Genomic DNA, 20,186 nt, shown 5'->3' on the forward strand with positions numbered 1-20,186 from the left:
TTTTTAAAATGATTTTTATGAGGTTTTATTGCTGCAGTAGCACTCTTTGCTTTATTTAAATTTTTGTGGATTTTATTTGCCGCTAAGAAAATGTTCTTGTTGTAGAAAATCATTTTCCGAAAATTCTGATATATTATATGCCTATATAATATTTTTATTTCTTTTGTTTTATTATTTTTGTTTGTTTGTGTTTTCAAAAAAAACTAATTCGGGCCGCCGAACTGGGCCGAAGCCTAGCCGGCCCAAGCCGCCGCCGCCTTTCTTCCCCATGCGCGACTGGGACTCCTCCCGGAGTCCGGCGCCGATCCGCCGCCGTTGGCCCCTCGGCCAACGCAGGCCTCGCCTCCCACGCCCTTTATAAGGAGCTGGACCCTCCCGGCTCTCTCTCCTTCCCATCGCCGCATCTCGCCGTCGCCTGCGCAACCGTCGCTCGCCTCGCCGCACTTCGCCATTGCTGCTGCCGCCGTTCACCGCCGCCTAGCGCCGCGCCGCGCCGCCTCCCGCGCCACGTAGTCGGCTCGCCGCCGCCTCGCCGCGCCGCATCCCGCCGTCGCCAGAGTTCATCGCCGCCGCCGCCGGTCTTTTTCTATGAACCGGTAAAACCGCTAGATCCGCCCTTTTTTTAGTTCGGTTTAGTTTTATTAGATCAGTTTATTATTAGATTTAGTTTTATAGCGAACGCTCACTAGTTTAGGTTTTGTAGCGAACGGTTTTCGCTAGATTAGGCTCTATAGCGAACGTTCGTTCGGTAGAGTTTTTCTTTTTCTTTTTAATTTCGGCCAGGTGCCCATCTGTGAATATTTTATTTATATATTAGTCCCTAATCTTCAAACCCTTGCAACTTTTTACTCATTTATCCAAATCCAACGAAACCAACGCCAAAATCTTCGTTATGATCCCCTCTATCCAGATAATCAACTTTAACATGTTTTTGAAAGTTTAAAATTGTATTTCAAACAGATTTGAATTCAAACTTCTTTTGTTCATAACTCGAGTTTTATAACTCCGTTTGAGTTGATTCTTTTTGCAAATCGAAGCTCTTGACCTAAACTTTCTGATAAGACCAAATCCACCTAATTTTGGTACTGTTAGAAACTGTTTTCTGTTGCAATAGTTAATTGCTTGTTTTCAAAGTTTTCCGAGATCTTTTCTTCGATTCATTTGCATGTTTGCTTATGTGTCGTTACAATTGCTTGCTCACGATAGATTGACCGGAGTGTGACGAGTAGAACTATCAGGAGTTATGAGTGTGAATCATCTTCATCAACAGTACAAGGCAAGTTCACACTTTGATCATATCCCTTTATTACCCTTTATGCATTAGTTTCAACCACTCAAACATTGCATGGTTAGGATTTGATAACATGTGGGTATTGGGAAGTAGTTGATGAGGTAGGAACCTATTGTCTTGCATTCAAACCCAGGGTGTTACTACGTTATGCTTATACGGCTATGCTATGCTCGCATACGTGGTTTGGTTTTGAGAGAATTCATGATAGATGTGAGAGTTGTTTATTACTAAGGTTTAACTTAAGGTGGCTACTTTAATACACATCTGGGTGGATTGGTTGGGGCACCCTGTGGTTTGCCCGGGCACCTGGAGAACCCAGTGCTTGCCCAAGGGGATCCCGGAGTACCCGTGTGATCACCCTATGGAATGACACCCAGGCTCAAAGGGATCACAAGATTTTTCATGCTAGAAACTTCCGTGTGCAGCCACAAGCCATTATGGGATCTGGCATAATTGAGTATGTTGTGTGACCTCTTTCAGTGGTAGGCTAGTAGATGTAGGGGAAAGTAGGTGTAACTGTCTACCCAGAGTAAAGAGTTAATGCTTCGGAAAGACTGTGTCTCGATCATCCGTTTCACAATCATCATGCAGTGCGAGAAATACAACGGAGGAGATCGAGTCTTGTGGGGAAAATTGCACAAACCTCTGCAGAGTGTACAAACTAATCATGATTAGCCGTGTCCCCGGTTATGGACATCTTGAGTATCTGGTTCTTGAATTATTGATTTGATCTCATCACTCTTTTTAATTAATAATTTGTTGGGTTAATGTTAATTTGGGATTGAGTTGGGGTTACCTTCTCAATATTTTTCAACAAACCTTGTAGTTAATAAATATATTCCTTTTGTTGGGAAAAATTAGCTTTATGCAAAACTTAAACTTAGAGCCTCCACCAGCCAAACATGCATGTAGTGATAGCCATTATTCAGCATTGCTCTACAGTGTGAAATTGCCGAGGAAGCAGGAAAGGGTCTTGACTGGGTTCATTCAAAGAAAAAATACAAGGAATATTTGAAGCAACTTCCAGATATAAGCTCCAGCAAGAGCAAGGCAGCATCCGTGGCAAACCCTCACATGGTCCAGAAGCGCAAAGCAGTCTCAATGAAGAAGAATCTGCAGTTGCCTCAAACCAAGGAGAAGATGGTGAGTGCAGATGCTGAAATAAATGTGGTCAGGAAGCTATGGTTCAAACTGATATGCCAACTGTAGTGAGCAGAGAGCCAACCACGATCACAGGAGTTCAACAGATCAAGGGGAAGACTCCTGTTTCAGCAGTCCCACCTAAACCAGCTAAGCAACAAAAGATTGTCAAGTTTGCCAAGAGCACAAAGGGGGAATAGGGCACAAAAGGTGTGGGGTTCAGCGACGAGACAAAACTACGTGCCACAGCAATTGATGCAAGGGTGCCAAGTTCTGCTAGGTTGCTGCCAACTCAGACTGGAAAGATGCCAACTGCAGATACAAGTGCACCAACTGATGTGTCAGTTAGCAGTGTGGTCATAGTCAAAACCACCACTGCAACTGCAAGCCCCAAGGTGCCAACTCATATAGATACTTCAATGCCAAACACGAAAGGAGGTGATCAAACTGCCAAAGTGCCGTCCCCAAGAGCTAGCACACAACAGCCAAGCAAGCCTGCATCACCAAGAGCTGACTTTCAGCACTCATTAACACAAGAGGATGTCTTCAACATTGTAAGCAGGTGCATTCCTCCAAGGCCGCCAACTACAACACTATTGCGAACCAAGTCAGCGAATGATGCACCTGTGTATGTGTCGCAAGGAGATGCCCTGGGCCTTGAACCCATACGCAGATCAAACTCTTGCAGCTATCATGGTGACGGGTTCTGCGATGCACCATATTTTGACCTCGGCATAGTTGGTGATGCTCCAGCACCTGCTCCAGCAGCAGAAGCAGCGGAAGTCGGTGTGGTTGTCATAGATGAGAGTGAGTTGGACCCGGCAGCTATGAATGAAGGATGTGCTGCTGCTGATGCTGGCAAGGCAATAGCTCAAGAGCCAGATGTTGGATCACCACACAGTTGCCACACCCCGATATGCGCAGAACCAACAGTTGGCATGAGCAGTTCGTCAGGATCACCTGTTGCAGGAAGACAGAGGAGGGTAATAAGGCCCGCAACATCTCAAAGGTCTCCATTCATTGACTACAACAAGAAGAAGACGTTCAACTCCAATGAGGCAGTCAAGAAGCTTTATGCTGCCCTCATGTATTGGGCCAGGCATCACCCAGGAGCAAATAATGTGGCTACTAGGTAAACCAACTCCCCACAGCCTACATACATATCTTTTTCATTTGCACAGGACCACCCAGTTAGTTGCACAGAAAGTAGAGCATGTTGCATAGAATAGGGCTTTTAGTTGCACGCTGTTTTATTTTAATTTCATACACATTTTTTTGTTGCTGTGACCCTTCGAGCTAACTTGTCTTTTTATTTCTTTAAAAAAAATTCAGCCCTGAGATAATCAGGTATGGTGCTTTCTACATTTCTTTGAAGGAGTTAGTTGATTCCATGAAGTCGGTTAAATGGCTGTCAAGAATTGTTATTGAGACTGGAATCTTACACATCATGGATAACTTACCAGAAGGGTCAAAGAAGGTCGTTATGCCACTGAGGTTTTCTGTAAGTTTTTTCAAAACCTTTTTCCCCTCTTCTTTTTCTGCAGCACTTTTGTTTACCAATTTAGGGAGTCCTTTCATCTAGTAAGTAGTTTGAGGCATGCTTATAATTTCTACAGATCAATTTACAGCAAGGGATCCACAATGTGAATCAGATAAACAAGAAGTTTGATTGCAAGAACCGTCTCGACAAGCAAGACTTGGTGAGTGCTGTGCCCACATGATCCATCTCTTAGTTGGCATTCATAACATGTCCAGTTGCACATGACACATCTTTTAGTTGGCAAATACTTTCTGGCAACCTGTTTTAACTTCACCAAGTCTTTACTGTTTTTCTTACCTACAACAAGTATCTGTGTCTGAATCGCTCACGCCTGCAGGTCATGCTGCCAGTGCTCGAGTGCGCTGATATAAATGATAAAGAGGGAGGGAGGCATTATTGGGTCTTCAATGTCAACTTGAGGGACGGGCGCTTCGAAGTTCTTGATTCAAACAGGAAGCTGGACAAAATTGAGCTGATGAACACCGCCTCTACCATCGCGGGGGTAGTACGCCAGCTATGGAGGAAGCATTACCCAAAGTTCAGCATCGTGTAGTTCCAGATTATTGACATTGACGTACCGAAGCAGCTCGGCAAGTAAGACAATAAGCATGGCATTCTTCTCAATTTTTTACCATCAATTTGTAGTTTTTAAATTTTTGTACATGTGCAATCTTTAGTTTTTTAAGAGACAGAACTAGTTTGCAATCTGTTTTTCATTTTTATGAGTTTCTCATGGATTATCTAGTCAGTTGCATAGTGGTACATAAGTAGTTGCACAGTGGCACATAAGTAGTTGCACAGTGGCACATTAGCAGTTGCACAGTTTCACAGAGTGCATTATCTTTTTTGGTTTTAAATTTCTGTGACAAATTTTATTTTTTGCCCACCGCAGCAATGAGTGTGGGCTGTTCGCACTGCTTAACGCCACTGAGTGGAACAGTAGCCAACTGCCTAACTACGAACCCAAGGAAGTACTCAACATCAGGAAGAAGCTGGCATATGATTGGGTCACCAGCCCGCACAACTCCGCCCCATGGAGGAAGTTGCTCAGATACGACAAGGACTAGGTCAGTACTCTTTTCTTTCTCTGCCCCATGGAGGAAGTTGCTGGTTTGCACAATTTTTGAGCAGATTTTGTAGTTGCACGCTAGTAGTAATTCCGTTTGCAACTCAATATCATCACTTTTGTTGACACATTAGGAACACTGGACATACAATTGTTCAACAACTAAATATTTAACCATTTGCCAACAAGGCACAAATAGCAACCATTTTTACACAGTGCATGAACTAATTCAAGGAAAACAAATTAGATAAGAGAAAGCATAGATGGTGAATGTGTCCACTTGGTCCCAACATTGCTCATAAACCATCATTCTTTTCCTTTTTGTCACAAAGATACAAACGATGAAAGAGAATCACAGCAGTCTGAGAGGACACACACCAGCAGTGTGCTCTATAGATTGGCACTGGCTGCATTTGTTTTTCTTCTTTGGGTGTAGCTCCAGCGCCGATTTGTACCGTCGACTCTTCGCCCTACCCTTTGTAGTAGACCTTGGAGGATCCCTGGGCACAAAATCATCAGAGGCTTGTGCAGGGGATGCAGCCTCCAACAGGGCAGTAGGACAAGTGTGCGTGGGCGCTAGACCATCACGAGGTTGTGTTCGCTCACCTGTGGAATAATCATATAAAAAAGTTTAGTATTTTTTTTGCGCAACCAGGTCTGATGTTCTCTGCAACCACACAGCCCATGCTGTGCAAACTAACTGGTTGATGTTTGCAAGTTAAGTTGAAAAAAAAAACTATAGTTGCACGGCCCGTCATGGCAATTGGATGGTAATCACCTATAGCCAGAACAGGAAAAACACGTTAGTTTTTATCTTGATGCTCGAACTAACATAGCGTGCGCAACTGGGTAGCCTGTTCTGTGCAACTGGGTACCATGATGTGTGCAACTGAAGTCACACACCTAGTTGCATGATGATATGGGGCAGGTAATTACCTGGGTGGTGAGCCCCCTGAGTACTCCCTGTAGGGCCATTGGGAGGAGCACGCGGGGCACTGCTTGTTGGGCCAGGCGGGGGAGAAGGTGGCGGAGCATGCCATGTAGGGCCTCGAGGTGGAGGAGGTCCTCGAGGGTTACCATCACCTATAGCCAGAACAGGTAAAACAAGTTTGTTGTTTATCTTGATGCTCGAACTAACACAGCGTGCGCAACTGGGTAGCCTGTTCTGTGCAACTGGGCACCATGATGTGTGCAACTGAAGTGACACACCTAGTTAGATGGGGAGTTGGGGCAGGTAATTACCTGGATGAGCCCCCTGAGTGCTGCCTATAGAGCCATTGGGAGGACGACGCGGGGCACTACTTGTTGGGCCAGGCTGGGGAGGAGGTGGCGGAGCATGCCGCGTAGGTCCTGGAGGTGGAGGAGGTCCTTGAGGGTTGCCATCATCTGATGGCCTAGTAGCAGCAGCCGGTTTTTTCTTTTTCTTGGACTTGTTCAGGTGGTCGATCTCGGTACGTGCTCCGCGCATATGCTTGTATACAATTTCCCGTGCTGCATCAGAGCCACTTGCAAACTTGGCTAGTTTCCGAAAATCGTATATCATGTTTCTCTCCCTTATCTGCTTCTTTGATTGAGGAGGCATTTCATCTGTTTGCTCATACCCGGTCCCTGGCGCACTAGGGACAACAGTAGGTGTCCACCGTCTTAGCATGTACCTTTTCGGTATGACATCAACTCCAAGATGGGTGAACACCTTGAGGATGTGGCAACAGAGCATGCCGTCCTTGTCAATTTTACAGCACTCACACAAATAGGAACCCTCCCCCACCCTCGCCTGCACCAAGTAGTTTTGAGAACCATATTTGGCAACAAATTCCTGGTTCGGTCTGAGCTCAAAAAGGCCAGCACCAACTAGGAACGCATTATAACGTCCAATCAGCACAAACTCTTCTATGAACTTGCGGTAAAGGTCCCTAGTGTAGGTTCCGTAAGCTTGCCTCTCTATTGGGAAGTTGGACCATAGCTTAATCTCAAGGTGTTCTGTCCTGTAATCATTGCAGCCTTCCTTGGCAAGGATGTGGTTCTGAATTTTTTCATATTGCTTGACGAAGTTCAGCATTGAATTATGTGGGTTCACATATCTTTTTAGGACGGTGTTGAACCCCTCACTACGCTGTGTAGACTGCAGGAAGGGGAAGAACCTGTGTTTGAAGTAGCACGGCACCCAAATTGACCTGCATTCGTACAACTTCTCAAAGTGTGTGTGTGCGTGTCATAGCTTCGTACTCCATCATTAACCTAGCCCAATTCTACTCAAACTCGTGTATAGTGAAGCTGAAGTCAACACAGTAGTTGAAATCATCAGAGAGCCCTGGATTCCGGCACAGCAGCCAACCAACTTTTGCTTGAGCCTTTTTCATGATGTGCCATCGACAACAGCGGTGCACTGTGGATGGAAAGATGCTCTGTATTGACTGCCTCATTGCACCATCCTGATCGGTTATGAAGTTGTCAGGAGGTTTGCCATCCATAGCCTCTACGAATGCTCGAAAGACCCAATCAAAGCTTGATGCCAACTCCTGCCTCACAAACACGCAACCCAGCATGAAAGATTGGCCATGTCGGTTTATTCCGATGAAGGGCGCGAACGGCATATTGTACATGTTGGTCATGTAGGTGGTGTCAAACGATATGCAATCGTGGTACGCCTCCGCATAAGCTTTTCGAGCTGAGCCATCCACCCAAAATATGTTGAAAACTCTGTCCTCTTCATCATATTTTACCTTATAGAAGAAGTCTGGATCGGTTTTTTGTATATCCTTGAAGTGCGCAATTGTCTCAGTCATGTCACCCTCCTTTGTGTCATCTCTACGGAAACTTGTACACAGATTTGTTATTGCCTTTGGTCCAAACGGCACCATCATCTCAGATCCATAGAACTTTGCCATTACATGCATCATACGTCCTGCATAATACAAAAAGAAACAATATCTCTTTTTAGTCGCACGAATGCACATATCCAGTTGCATAGTAATATGACATGTGTTGGCACAGAAGATAGTTGCAGGAAATGGACAACCAGCTGCACCTTTTTTCATTTTGTACACAGGACATTATGTAGTTGCACAGTGAAGGTAATCTAGTTGCACAGGAACATCATGTAGTTGCACAGTGAAGGTAATCTAGTTGCACACTTAAGGCATTTTAGTTGCACACCAGTACCATAACAGTTGCACAGTGGACTGCCTAGAGGGAAACTTAATTCTGTAAGGGATATAGAAACACACATGTAGTCAAGTTGCAGTTATACAAGATGCACAAAAACTCCTTTTCATCAGGAGAGATGCCTTGGTGGGATCTCAAGTATTTGGACAACGAAGGTTTGTTCACCAGCGGATGATTGTGGTCACGAACAAAGTGCGTCACCTCCCATCGCCCATCCATCAGCTTCACCAACATTTTTGCCTTGCATTGAGTCTGCTTTATTGTCTCGCATTTTCGTTTCTTCTTAGGACCAGCCTCCTCTTCAGCAAAGATTGGAGGTTCATCTTCCGTTTCCTCATCAGTGTCAACAGGTTTTGGATCTGGTATAGGGTCCAGGACAGGAGGAGCCTCAGCTCCTCCATCATCAGCTTTTGGCTTCTTGTACTTGTTGTAGCAAAACTGCCATTTTACCAATACATTTGTGCGACCTGTCCGCCTAGAGGTGTTCATTTTGACAGAGAAACCCATCCGTAGGGCGTAGCTATTGTAGTGATCCTTAGCAATTTGAAGGCTGTCAAACCTCATCGATTGGTTGAGAACTAGCCTCATCTTCTCCTTCTCCTTGCACAGCACCGTCAACAGCACCAGCTCCGAGCTCAGTCCTGGTTGGACCAGGAACATTTGTTGCGGTGCCCGTGTCATCAAGAGTATGGCTCTTTGACTGCAGAGACACCACTACAGGGGCACCACGGGTTGATGACTGCCCTGCCACATTGTCATCGCCCATAGGGTTAGGCCCACGACTTGTCTGTGTGTAGTAAACAGAGCGCCCATTTTCTGTCCAATTTCCTTGTGGCATGTTGTGTTGCTGCTGATCCATATCATGAGGAAGCTCATTGAGATCAGGAGGCAACTCATTGAGATCAAGCATTTCTTTTTTCCTTTTTTGGCTGCTGCCACAGATCCCCTGCATATATAAAAAGAAGGAATTGATGTCAAGTTTTAATCATCAAAGAGTGTTTCAAACAACCTAAAAACTTACTAAATAGCTAGCTGGACACCATTATGACAATCTTAGTTGCAGAAACTACATGTCTATAGCAGAATCTTTATTATAACAGGCATGGTTTTTTGGTTAGCACAGAGTTGTTATGTTAGTTGCACAATTTGTAGTAAATAGCTGGCAAGAAGAAAGGTTTATGACTTTTTTTGTTTGCACAAAATTGTTATGTTAGTTTGCACAATTGTGGCATCAAGTTTTAATCATCAAAGAGTGTTTTTTTGTTTGCACGGAGTTGTTATGTTAGTTGCACAGTTGCACATCATTAGGTTTATGACTTTTTTTACTACAGAGTTTTCCTGACTTTTTTCCTCTGTTTGTTGCAATGATCCGCAGGTTTCTGTTTTTGCAAGGAGCTGATTCAGATTTTTCTACACATAATCTGGACATAATTTGATGCCACAATTGAGGCGGAGGAAATCCAGGTGAAATAAGAAAGAAGAATTGGATGACAGATTATAGATATATGTTTTTCATCGCCGTTTCTGTTTTTACTTCTAGTATATTGAACATATTATTCACACTATAGCTTTGCAATAGGTGTGGGACAAGAATATATGTGTGGGACAAGAATATATGCGTGACTATTTTAATATGGTTTGTGGTTTCATTAGCAATGTACGAAAGTTTATTTGTCTTTTCGTTGTCGTACTACAGATTTTTGGTTTTGGCTAGAATAGATGTGTCAGTTGGCCAACCTGCATTTTTTCAGTTGGCCAGCATGCATGTTCAGTTGGACAGTCAATGTGTTCAGTTGGCTAGCATAGATGTTTCAGTTGGCCAGGATGCATATTCAGTTGGACAACATGCATGTTCAATTGGCCAGGATACATGTTTTTATTGCACGTATACTTCAGGTTTTTTATAGCATTCACTCAGAATTCATGTTCAGGATACATGTTCAGTTTTGGCTAGCAAGCATGTTGAGTTGCCAGAATACAGGTTCAGTTGGCTGGGATGCATGTTCAGTTGCACACTTATGTATTTTCCGTTGGCTACAATGCATGTTTAGGTTTTTGTCTACAATGCATGTTGAGTTGGCTAGAATTATGTTTCAGTTGGCCAGATAACTTACTTTAGTTGGTTTGTTTAACACATCTAGGTGGGGGGAAACTTGGTTGACATGCATGTTAGAAAAGTGTTCAGTAAAGTTGGTCTCAAACCATGTTTAGCGTGCAACTAAACCTAATGACTTGTGTTTAGTTGCACAAACCAGGAAATAGTAGGATTCTATCCATGGTTAGTTGCACAGTAGTTCGTGGTTGTTTTCAGTTGCAGATATGACACTCATGGGGGGTGGGAGGGGGTTTATGTGCCAGATCCACCTCTTTTTTGAAGCAGCTTATCCATGGATTTCTTCTAGATCCATTGAGAAGGGGGTTGACATATGCAGTAGAAGAAGGGTGGAAGAGAAGATGGCCAGACGGAGGGAAATTACTTGCCCTGATGTTGCTGCCTGGTATGGCTCTGACCACCCTGCCCTTAGATATTTTTTTAAGCAGCTTCTTCTTCTACTTTAGGGCTGCCATGGCGGCTGTGTAGGAGGAGGAAGAAGGGCCTTGGACCCCCTTCTTTCATGGAGAAGAAGAAGGCACCGTGGTGGCGTGAGGGCGTGGGAGGGGCTGGGTACGTAAAGCTGGCCACGTGGGAGCGTGGGGGAGACTTTTCTCTGCTTCTGTTTGGGCCTATCGGGACTGGCGCTTGATCGCGTGGTTTGGTGGCTGCTTTCCTTTTCTGGAGCGCGGGACCGCAGGGGGACAGGGGGTTACCTTTTCAGGCCGGCCGCTCGATCGCACTAGTGGGCAGCCGGCCGCCCACTAGACGCGCCCTAATTGTAGGTGCATAACGGTCAATGAAACGTGTGGTTAGTGGCACACAACAGCGACCATTAGTACAATTAGTTACCATAGAAGATTCGGACTCAAGATCCTCACATGTTATGTCTTGATCTTGCCCTTCGGCCCCATGACATCTCTAAAGTGCTCATAAAATATATTTAAAAACACTGTTGTAGTTGCCCATCGTTTGAATTGATATATCATTGTGACAAACTACACTGAGGCAACATAGGATCACCAGCACCGCTCTTGTTTCATTTTTCCTCGCGTGTCCGGTTCAAGTTGGAGGCGGGAGCGAGTGGCAATTATAAGCAAGGGAGAACATTGCTAGGGTTTCAATTTGGAGAGGTGAGTTTACAGAAAGAAAAGGTGTGAGATATAATGACCAAAAGGGTGACCGAGAAGACCACTATATTTCTATTGAAACTTCTTTTGCCTTATCTTCACAACACTTAAAAGCCACAGGCTATTGCAAGGCAAAAGAAAACCACAATGGGCAAACAATGACATGCCAAGTTGCCATTCTTTATGAAGCATCCACAACCTCAGAGTACTATCTAATTAATTTTTATGTAATTTTATTCTAAATTCAAATAATAGTGTCGTCATGGTTACCATTTGTATATCCATGTGGATAATTTGAAATACCCGATATTCGTTTTCACAAAAACATGGAAAAGTCAACATCATCACTTGAACTCAAATGAAAATTAATTTGGGAAATATCCAGATTATTTTTATAAATACCAATACTCTTAGAAGTGTGATATGGATTTCTAAAGGGAATATGAATATGAAAAGTTGTATATGATTTTTCTACATTTGCCAGTTTTAACCATTCTAGTCCATATGCTAGCCACGCAATGTAGAAACCGAGGATGTGGTAAAAAATACTTTTTGTGTGACCCAACTTAGAAACTATTATGCATTATAATGGTATTTATCTGTCTACCAGTCTTTCATTCACTTACTGTATTTCATGATTTGATCATGCATTTTGTGTCACACAATTACTGAACTATTTCTTTTGCTTATTAAGTCGATAGATTGTAAGATATACATATCCATTTTGGTTGAAAAAATATTGGATCTGTATATGTATTCAAGTAACATCTGTTCCACACTCATGCCCTATAATGTATTTATTTGCAGTCGCTTTTAATCTATGTTAAGAAAGTGGAAAAGACACTATCTAAACCAACTACATCGAGGACGAGATAGAATCACTAGGAGTGCTGAGGAACTTGGACCATATTTCAAAAAAGCCAACACAAAGGAAAAACCAAGGAAGTGGTACTGAAGATCAAGGAGGTGCTGGTGCGAGGCGTTTACAAGAGGGCACGGGTGGAATCCCTTGGCTAGGATAATTTGTTAATGATATGATTTTGCCTTGCTTAATTTTGGGTGTTGTGGTTCATTTTGGGAGTTTTTTTCTAGTGGTAGATTGAACTTTGCGGCGATCCTGTGTAGTTCTCACACTGATTAAAGCTGCCTACGTGGGGTTTTACAGAATGTCTTCCCTGATTGGTTGTCTTTGGGCTTTATGTTTCCCTTCACCCCTTCCTATGGAGTTTTCTTTTGAGTAACTTTTCTTGGCTTGTAAAGTGGTGGCTGTTTCTTTAATGAAAATCGACAAGGAGGCTCATTTTTTTCAAAAGTACGTCCATAGATTGTAATATATACATACCTATTTTGGCTGAGCAAATATCCGATCCCTTTATGTATTCGACTAACTTCTATTGCACATTCATACCCGATAGAAACTTTATTTGTAGTTGCTTTTAAATTATGAAAATAAAGTGGAAAAGACACTATATGGACCAACTACACCGAGGATGACATAAAATCACTAGGAGTACTGAGGAACTGGAGCATATTGTAGAAAAGACAAGGCAGAAGAATAACCGAGGAAGGGTAGTGAAGATCAAGATCAAGGCGGTGATACACAAATCACTTCCCAAAGGGCATGGGTGACTTCCCTTGGCTAGGAGATTTTTTCAATGATATGTTTCTGCCTTGCTTGATTTTGAGTGTCGTGACTTGTTTTGGGAACTTGTTTCTAGCGGTAGTTTGAACTTTGCAGTGATGCCGCGCAGTTGTGACGCCGGTTGAAGTTGCCTGCGTGCAGTTCGTCCAGAATGTTTTTCCTAACTAGTTGTCGTCGGGCATTATGTTTCCCTTCCCCCCTTCATGTGGGGTTTCCTTTCGAGTTATTCTTAAATGGAGATCAACAAGGAGGCTCGTTGTTTCAAAAAAATCGATAGATGTAATATATATATATATATATATATATCCATTTTGGTTGAGTAAATATGCAATGTGTATATGTATTCGAGTAACTTTTGTTTCATATTTCATACCCGATAGCGTCTTTATTTGCAAGCACAATCTGCGCACTGGACTACATGCATGTGTGCACCTGTGAGTGACGCGAGATTGATTTTTGCCATAAATTGATGTGGGAACAAAAAAGCTAGCGAATGAATTCGGATTGCCAGGCAATTCGGGGGGATGGGAGGGGGTGGTTAACAACAAGCAAACATGCGCACTAATTGGCAGTTTCCAACGAAATCTTCAATTTGGGATCCAGTACAATAAGTGCAGTATTGTTGATAAAACATGTGGTTGGGGGATCATGGTAGAGATCGCTACTGTAGTATGGTTACCACAAAGTATCTGGATCCGAGATCCTCACATGTTTCGCTTTGATCTTGCAGTTTAGCCCCTGGCTCTATAATCTAGAACAATGGAGTAATACGTAAGACATTCCTAAAGCTCTCGTAAAGTTGCCATTCATTTTATTTTTTAAATGGAAAGACGTAGTAATGCATTAAGGCCCTGTTTGGTTTGGATTTTAAGCCGGATTCCGCCATGTGGCAGCCAAATCTTAACCAAAGAGCAGACTGACCAGCCCAGATTCTAGCGAAGCGAGCCAAAAATACACGTACCAGCGGCAGCAGCCCACAAGGTACTTTCCTCACTTTTGCTGCGTTCCTCTTAGAACCTACCCCTGATGCTCTGGTAAAATTACCCACCTTTGCCACTAGATGGGTCGATCCAGAGGTCAGGCCCGATCCCAGGAACCACGACAGAACTCATCTCGCCTCTCGTCTCCCTCTCTTTCGCGATTAGGGTTTCCCCAACGCCGCGGCTAGGTGCTAACCACCGACGTGGATCCGTCGTCCTGACCGGCGCGCCGCCGGACGCCTCAACCCCCCATCATCTTCCGTTCCCCATCTGCCCAAAGAACCTCTCAACTCCACCGCCATGAGCACTTCTGCTGCCCCTGCCGCTGCAAATCATGGGAGAGGAGCACCGACTAGCTCCTTGATGAGCTCGAGTGGATAGAGTTCTTTCATCTGCTCATGGAGGAACTACTATTCTAATATGTGTACAACTGTATATAATATTTTGTGCCACTCCTAGTAATCTATTTGTTGGGTTTTTGTTTCTAAAATATGCAAGGGTTCTAATGTATTGATGTATTGACCAATGATGAAATATTTGAGGTTCAATTGCCAGATCATTCTATAATAAGTTGTGTGCTATTTCCACTTTTGTCCTACACATTGATTCTTATAAAAAATATGCTATTGCGATGTCAAAAATATTATGTTGATCATGGTATATAGTTGGATAATTATTTAACTATGTTTTATTAGTGCTCTAAATAAGTATGTAATGTTGTTATTATCATTAAACACCATGCAACCAATCTCTCAGCTCTTAGGGGTATTGCAGACATTTGTCCCCACAGCCACAGCTCATGCAACGGGGAAAAAGCCACATCAGGCAAGCAGCGACATGTCAAGTTGCAATTTTTTATGAAGCGGCCACAAGATTAGAGTAGCATCTAATTAATTCCATTAGTACTGTCTAGGTTGTAAGATATCCATAACAATTCTTATTGAGTAGACATCCGATCTGCATCCGTATTCGAGTAACTTATGTTCCACATTCATACTTGATGACGTTGTTATTTGCAGTTGCTTTTGAATTATGAAATGAAAGTGGAAAAGACACATATTCTGAAAAAAGTGGAGAAGATACATCATACTCTTATGAAAAAGGTGGAAAAGACACTATCTAAACCAATTACACCAACAACTACATAGAATCACTACTTTTGTGTGGTTCACTTTGAAGTTATGAGAAGCAAGAGAGAGCGGAAGATAGGTTCATGGACACGAGACTGGGATCTTCGTGTAATGAGAAAAAACATGGCCGGGAAATCCACTTATTTCTCTTTTCTTTCTACCGAAGCTTCTTTCGCCTTATCTCCACAACACCGAAAAGCCACAGTGCGACAACAATACACATGCCAGGTAGCTACCGTCGACCGGCCAGCAAGAAACATGGTGCATCCACATGACACATAAAAGCAGGGGATGAGACGACCATAATATCGGCGTCCGCCCCCTAGTTGACAAGAGCAGGGATCCGCATGCAGCCGTGATAGGAATTCCAATATTTGGTGAATGCTCGTCACCTTTAGCAGATGAACATGTATAATGACAAAGACCGTATGAAGATGCACACGAATGAGAGTCAACAACGGGGTATTGTTGATTGGTTCACATACGCCCACCACTATCCCGGAGTGATGCATGGTGAAGAAAGGTATCAAGGTAGTGATGTAACTCAAGAGATAGTGGTTGACCTCATGTCGTGACATAGGAAGATTGCAATGCCCTCAAGCGTCACTTTTGAACAACTGCAATTTAAGGAGAGGCTTGGCCTCAAGGGTTGATCCCCGTCACGTATCCCTCCCCAAAACCAACGAAAATGAGGTCATCGGCTCATTGCAAAAATAAAGAAAATGGGAAAGTTTTGTAAGATATGAGTTGGATCAGTGGTAAGGGGTAGAGTCGCCTATCACTGCACGGTGACGAAAGGCAACAAGGCGGTGATGTTGTTCAAGGTCCAATTGTCACCCTACCTGCTAATTTTGTGACGTTAGAAGATTAGGGCGTCCTCTAGCCCTGCTCTCTAGAACCTGCAATTTTCACTGTGTGTAGAGGGGGGAGGGTCGTGTGAAGGGGTGACGAGTGTCACGCCTCCCTGTCATAGACGATGCCAAGGAGGTCATCAGATTCAAAATAAAGAAAACGGGGAAGTTTTGTTGGGCATGTCTCGGGGTGGCTGGTCCCACTTGCTGATGCATTTATGTGCTTGTAATTGAAGTGGAAGTTACTACAAATGAAAATGTTTCTAAACATCTCACCTCATCGTTCTCGTCCCCTGATGCATCTCTTCTTGCCCTAAATTCTCCTACTCCCGAGCCAAATCAAATCAATGTAGATTCGATGTCATCATACACCAGACACTACAATTGCACATCCTTACTCTTCTAGGAAGCTTTGCATCATCACCCATCTCCATGTTTTGATTGTGGATGGTTGTGAAGGTGAGCAATGGGCAAGCAACGTAGATGAATCAGATTGGCGATAATAGCATTGGCAGCGCCGAAGTGCTACCGCCACAGCATCAGTAGATGGAGGATGTGATGGGCCTCAACAATCCTATGCTATATGTGTTGCGCAACAACACCCGCGTGAGGATGTACGCATTTTACTACTGGTATCTCCGTAGCAATTTCGCAAAGTCATTTTGCGCGGCTAGGTCTGGTACCGATAGATCTGAGGCCATCCACTTTTTCCGAGAACCGTGAAACTGTATGGCCCACCTATATGTATAGCACTAGTATATTTCTTGTATCTTTATTTTTAGTCAAATCAGTGGCAACATAATGGACCCCAAAGTACACCTTTTGTCAGGGAAGGTACGCATGCAGGTCTCTCCTCTCACTCTAACCCGCGGAACAAATCCATAGACTTTATTTCCCCTTAGACAATTTAAATCAACCATATCGTTTAAACTATAGACTCGTTTTTGAAACTTTTTGTATATTTGGAATCCCGGCGTCATGAACTTTCAAACTAGACCAATTTTGGGTACATTTGAAACACATTTCATTTTTGACATTTCACATTTCATATGTGAAATAAACCCATTTCACTAGAAAAATCTGAAACAGACCTATTTTATTACAAATATGTGAAAATAACATTTTTCACATAAACCTATTAAACCCAAATATGAAACTCAAATGTCAACTTGTGAAACTAATTATTTGGAAGTGTGTAACATTTTCATTTCAAAAGAGTAAAAATAAGGTATTCCATAAATGTGCAATTGAAATAGATGTGATTTTTGTGAAACAAGCACGTGAAAAGTAAAATGCACGTACTAGAAGTGAAAAAAATATTGAAACTAAAATCTCAACTTGTGAAATTAAAAATTATGAAATGTGTAACGGTTTACTTCAAAAGAGCGAAATATGTTTTTTCAATAATGTGAAATTGAAATAGATGTAATTTTGTGAAACAAGCTAGTGCAAAGGTAAATGCAGGTTCTGATAGTGAAAAAAAATATGAAACTGAATGCCAGCTTGTGAAATTTAAATTTGAAATGTGTTTTATTTTAAAAGAGTAAAATATGCTATTTCAATAACGTGAAATAGAAATAGATGTGATTTTTTAGAAACAAACTAGTGAAAATTGAAATGTAGATTCTGAAATTGAAAAGCAATATGAATATGAAGTGAAATGACAACTTGTGAAACTGATTATTTCAAAATGTGTAATAGTTTATTTCAATAGCGTGAAACATGTTATTTCAAACATGAGGAATTGAAATATATGTGATTTTTGTGAAACAAACCAGAGGAAAATGAAATGTAGGTCCTGGAAGTGAAAAACAATATGAAACTAAAATGTCAACTTGTGAAATCGATTTTCTTGATTGTGAAATGGTTTATTTGAAAACAGTGAAATATGTAAAAAATATGCAATTGAAATACATATGATTTTTCTGAAACATGCTAGTGGAAAGTGAAATGTAAGTTCTGAAAGTGTAAAACAACATGAAACTAAAATATCAACTTGTGTAAATGATTGAAATCATTTTATTCAAAAGATTTCAAGCGAGTGAAATATGTGAAATATGTTTCATGAATTTTAAACTCATTTAAAATGTATTCAAAATCGGTCTTGTTTTAAAGGTCTTTGCAACCTAAGTTCAAATAGATAAATAGTTTTAAAATTGGAATATTGGTTTAAAAGATATGAACGATTTAAGTTACCAAATGTAAAATAAATGGATGGGTTTTTTGGAAGAGAAAAGAGAGAGAATGGCAGCGCATCCATGCAACCATGGTGTACCATCTAACTGAAAAGCATGGGGACCTACTATATCATCTGACATGTGCAAAGTGTATTGTAGTGTTTTTCATCTGAAAAATGATTCACGGGCTATACATTTTCTGGCGCACGAATCTTGAGTAGTCAATAAATGGCTAGAGATCTGCTGTCACCTGGCCTTAACACGCAATTTTCCGTTTTGGTAGAAATTTATGTACGACGTAGTAGTGCTTTGCTCACTCGCTCATCATTTAGGAGTTTCAAGCATATATGTGCTATATAACAATGGAATCAATTTCTCACTACCAAAGTTGATAACTTTCCCTTGTTTTACAAGATTTTCTGTGATATACTTTCAGAAATGCATAAGGTGGGGGAACTTGAACACCTTATTTATTTGATGTTATTTCCTTGTGCTTAAATTGCCACATTAGAGCATGCGAGAAGGATGGTTGCCAGATTAAAGTATGCACGAAATAGGGGAATGTCGGCTGACTGACGGCGGGGCCTGTCGGGCCTTGCAAGGCGGCTTGAGAGTTTCTTGTTTGAAAAACACTCAAACACGGTGTCGATCTTTTTAGTCGTGCACCCATGAGGGAGTCGAGATTAATTCCTGACATTAACTGATGTGGGAACCAAAAGGAAAACGACTAAGCTGAAGATGAACGAGCAATTTGGGTGGATTAATTGTGAGTAAATCATAAGATTAAACACTAGTTGTCCATGTTCTTAAGTACTGACTAGAATGGATTTTAACTTGATTACAAGCAATAATAATTAGCTGCACAATGTAAACACAGTTAATTTAAGGAAAATGATTTGATGATCCAAAAAGTGTATGGTTCAAGTGTGAATGACATGCATTCACTTTTTTCTTGAGTGGTGGTTCGAGGTAGAGGCGATAAATCTTTGTTTTCCATGTTTTTAGTAGTAAGTGAAATGATCTAAGATAATATTGCAAACAATAGAATTAGTTAAATAGTGTAACACAGACTTAATTACGAGGAAATGGTACAACAATCCAAAAAGTGTATGGTCCGAGTGTAAATGACACACATTTGACTTCTCAAATGTCTACACTATAATCTTGATGAAAATAGAGCTCAAACATATAAGGACACGAGGAGACTTGATGTGGGGAGGAGTGTTGAAATAATATATTTCCCACTTTTCTTCATCGGTTCAAACTTTTGGATGAACTCTTTGGTCGCAGTAAATTTTGGACAATGTGTTTTGGCATGAGAGTGAGTGGTAATGATAAGCAAGGAAGAACACTGCGAGGGTTTCAGTTTGAAGAGTTTACTGTAAGAAAAAAGTCAGATGTAATGACCAAAAGCATGACCAAGAAGACCGTTTTGTTTCTACCAATGACCGGCATCGATCCGTCGTCCTGGCCGGCGCGCCGCCGGACGCCTCCACCCCCATCATCCTTCGTCCACCATCCGCCCAAAGAACCTCTCCACATCGCCGCAAGGAGCACTTCTACTGCCCCTACCGCTGCAAATCAAGGGAGAGGACCACCGACTATGTCCTTGATGAGGTCGAGTGGATAGTTCTTTCATCTGCTCATGGAGGAACTACTATTATAATATGTACCGAACCGTATATAATATTTTGCGGCGCTCCTAGTAATCTAGTTGTTGGCTTTCAATTCTAAAATATGCAAGGGTTCTAATGTATTGATGTTTTGACCAATGATGAAATATTTCGGTTCATTGCTAGTTCATTCCGTAATACGTTGTGTGTTATTTCAATTTTTGTCCTACATATTGATTCTTATAAGAAAAATGCTATCGCTATGTGAAAAATATCATGTTGATCATGGTATATAGTTGGATAATTATTTAACTATATTTTATTAGTGCTCTAAGTTAGTATGTGATGTTGTTATTATTATCATTAAAC

General features: G+C 42.0%; 1 protein-coding gene across 1 annotated transcript; it reads right to left on the reverse strand.

Annotated features, from left to right (window-relative positions):
* Nucleotides 1-5,613: 5,613 nt before the first annotated feature.
* Nucleotides 5,614-8,862, reverse strand: LOC109774184 (protein FAR1-RELATED SEQUENCE 5-like). Its single transcript, XM_020332898.3, has 5 exons — nucleotides 8,325-8,862; nucleotides 7,297-7,942; nucleotides 6,518-7,178; nucleotides 5,974-6,120; nucleotides 5,614-5,643 (listed from the first exon to the last, which is right to left on the reverse strand). Exons 1-5 carry the CDS (start codon nucleotides 8,860-8,862, stop codon nucleotides 5,614-5,616), a joined length of 2,022 nt encoding a protein of 673 aa, XP_020188487.3.
* Between the last annotated feature and the right edge of the window lie 11,324 nt (nucleotides 8,863-20,186).

The sequence above is a fragment of the Aegilops tauschii genome, chromosome 3 (genome assembly GCF_002575655.3).
Source record: "Aegilops tauschii subsp. strangulata cultivar AL8/78 chromosome 3, Aet v6.0, whole genome shotgun sequence".
Lineage (NCBI taxonomy): Eukaryota > Viridiplantae > Streptophyta > Magnoliopsida > Poales > Poaceae > Aegilops > Aegilops tauschii.

Bases quoted from the DNA above. Each gene is read 5' to 3' on its own strand.
- LOC109774184 (XM_020332898.3), bottom strand. From the start codon at position 8,862: ATGTTCCTGGTCCAACCAGGACTGAGCTCGGAGCTGGTGCTGTTGACG. The intron at 7,943-8,324 runs GCATCTCTCCTG...TGTATTATGCAG, and splicing joins ATACTTGAGATCCCACCAAG to GACGTATGATGCATGTAATG. The intron at 7,179-7,296 runs GTTTGAGTAGAA...CTTCAAACACAG, and splicing joins TTCAGCTTCACTATACACGA to GTTCTTCCCCTTCCTGCAGT.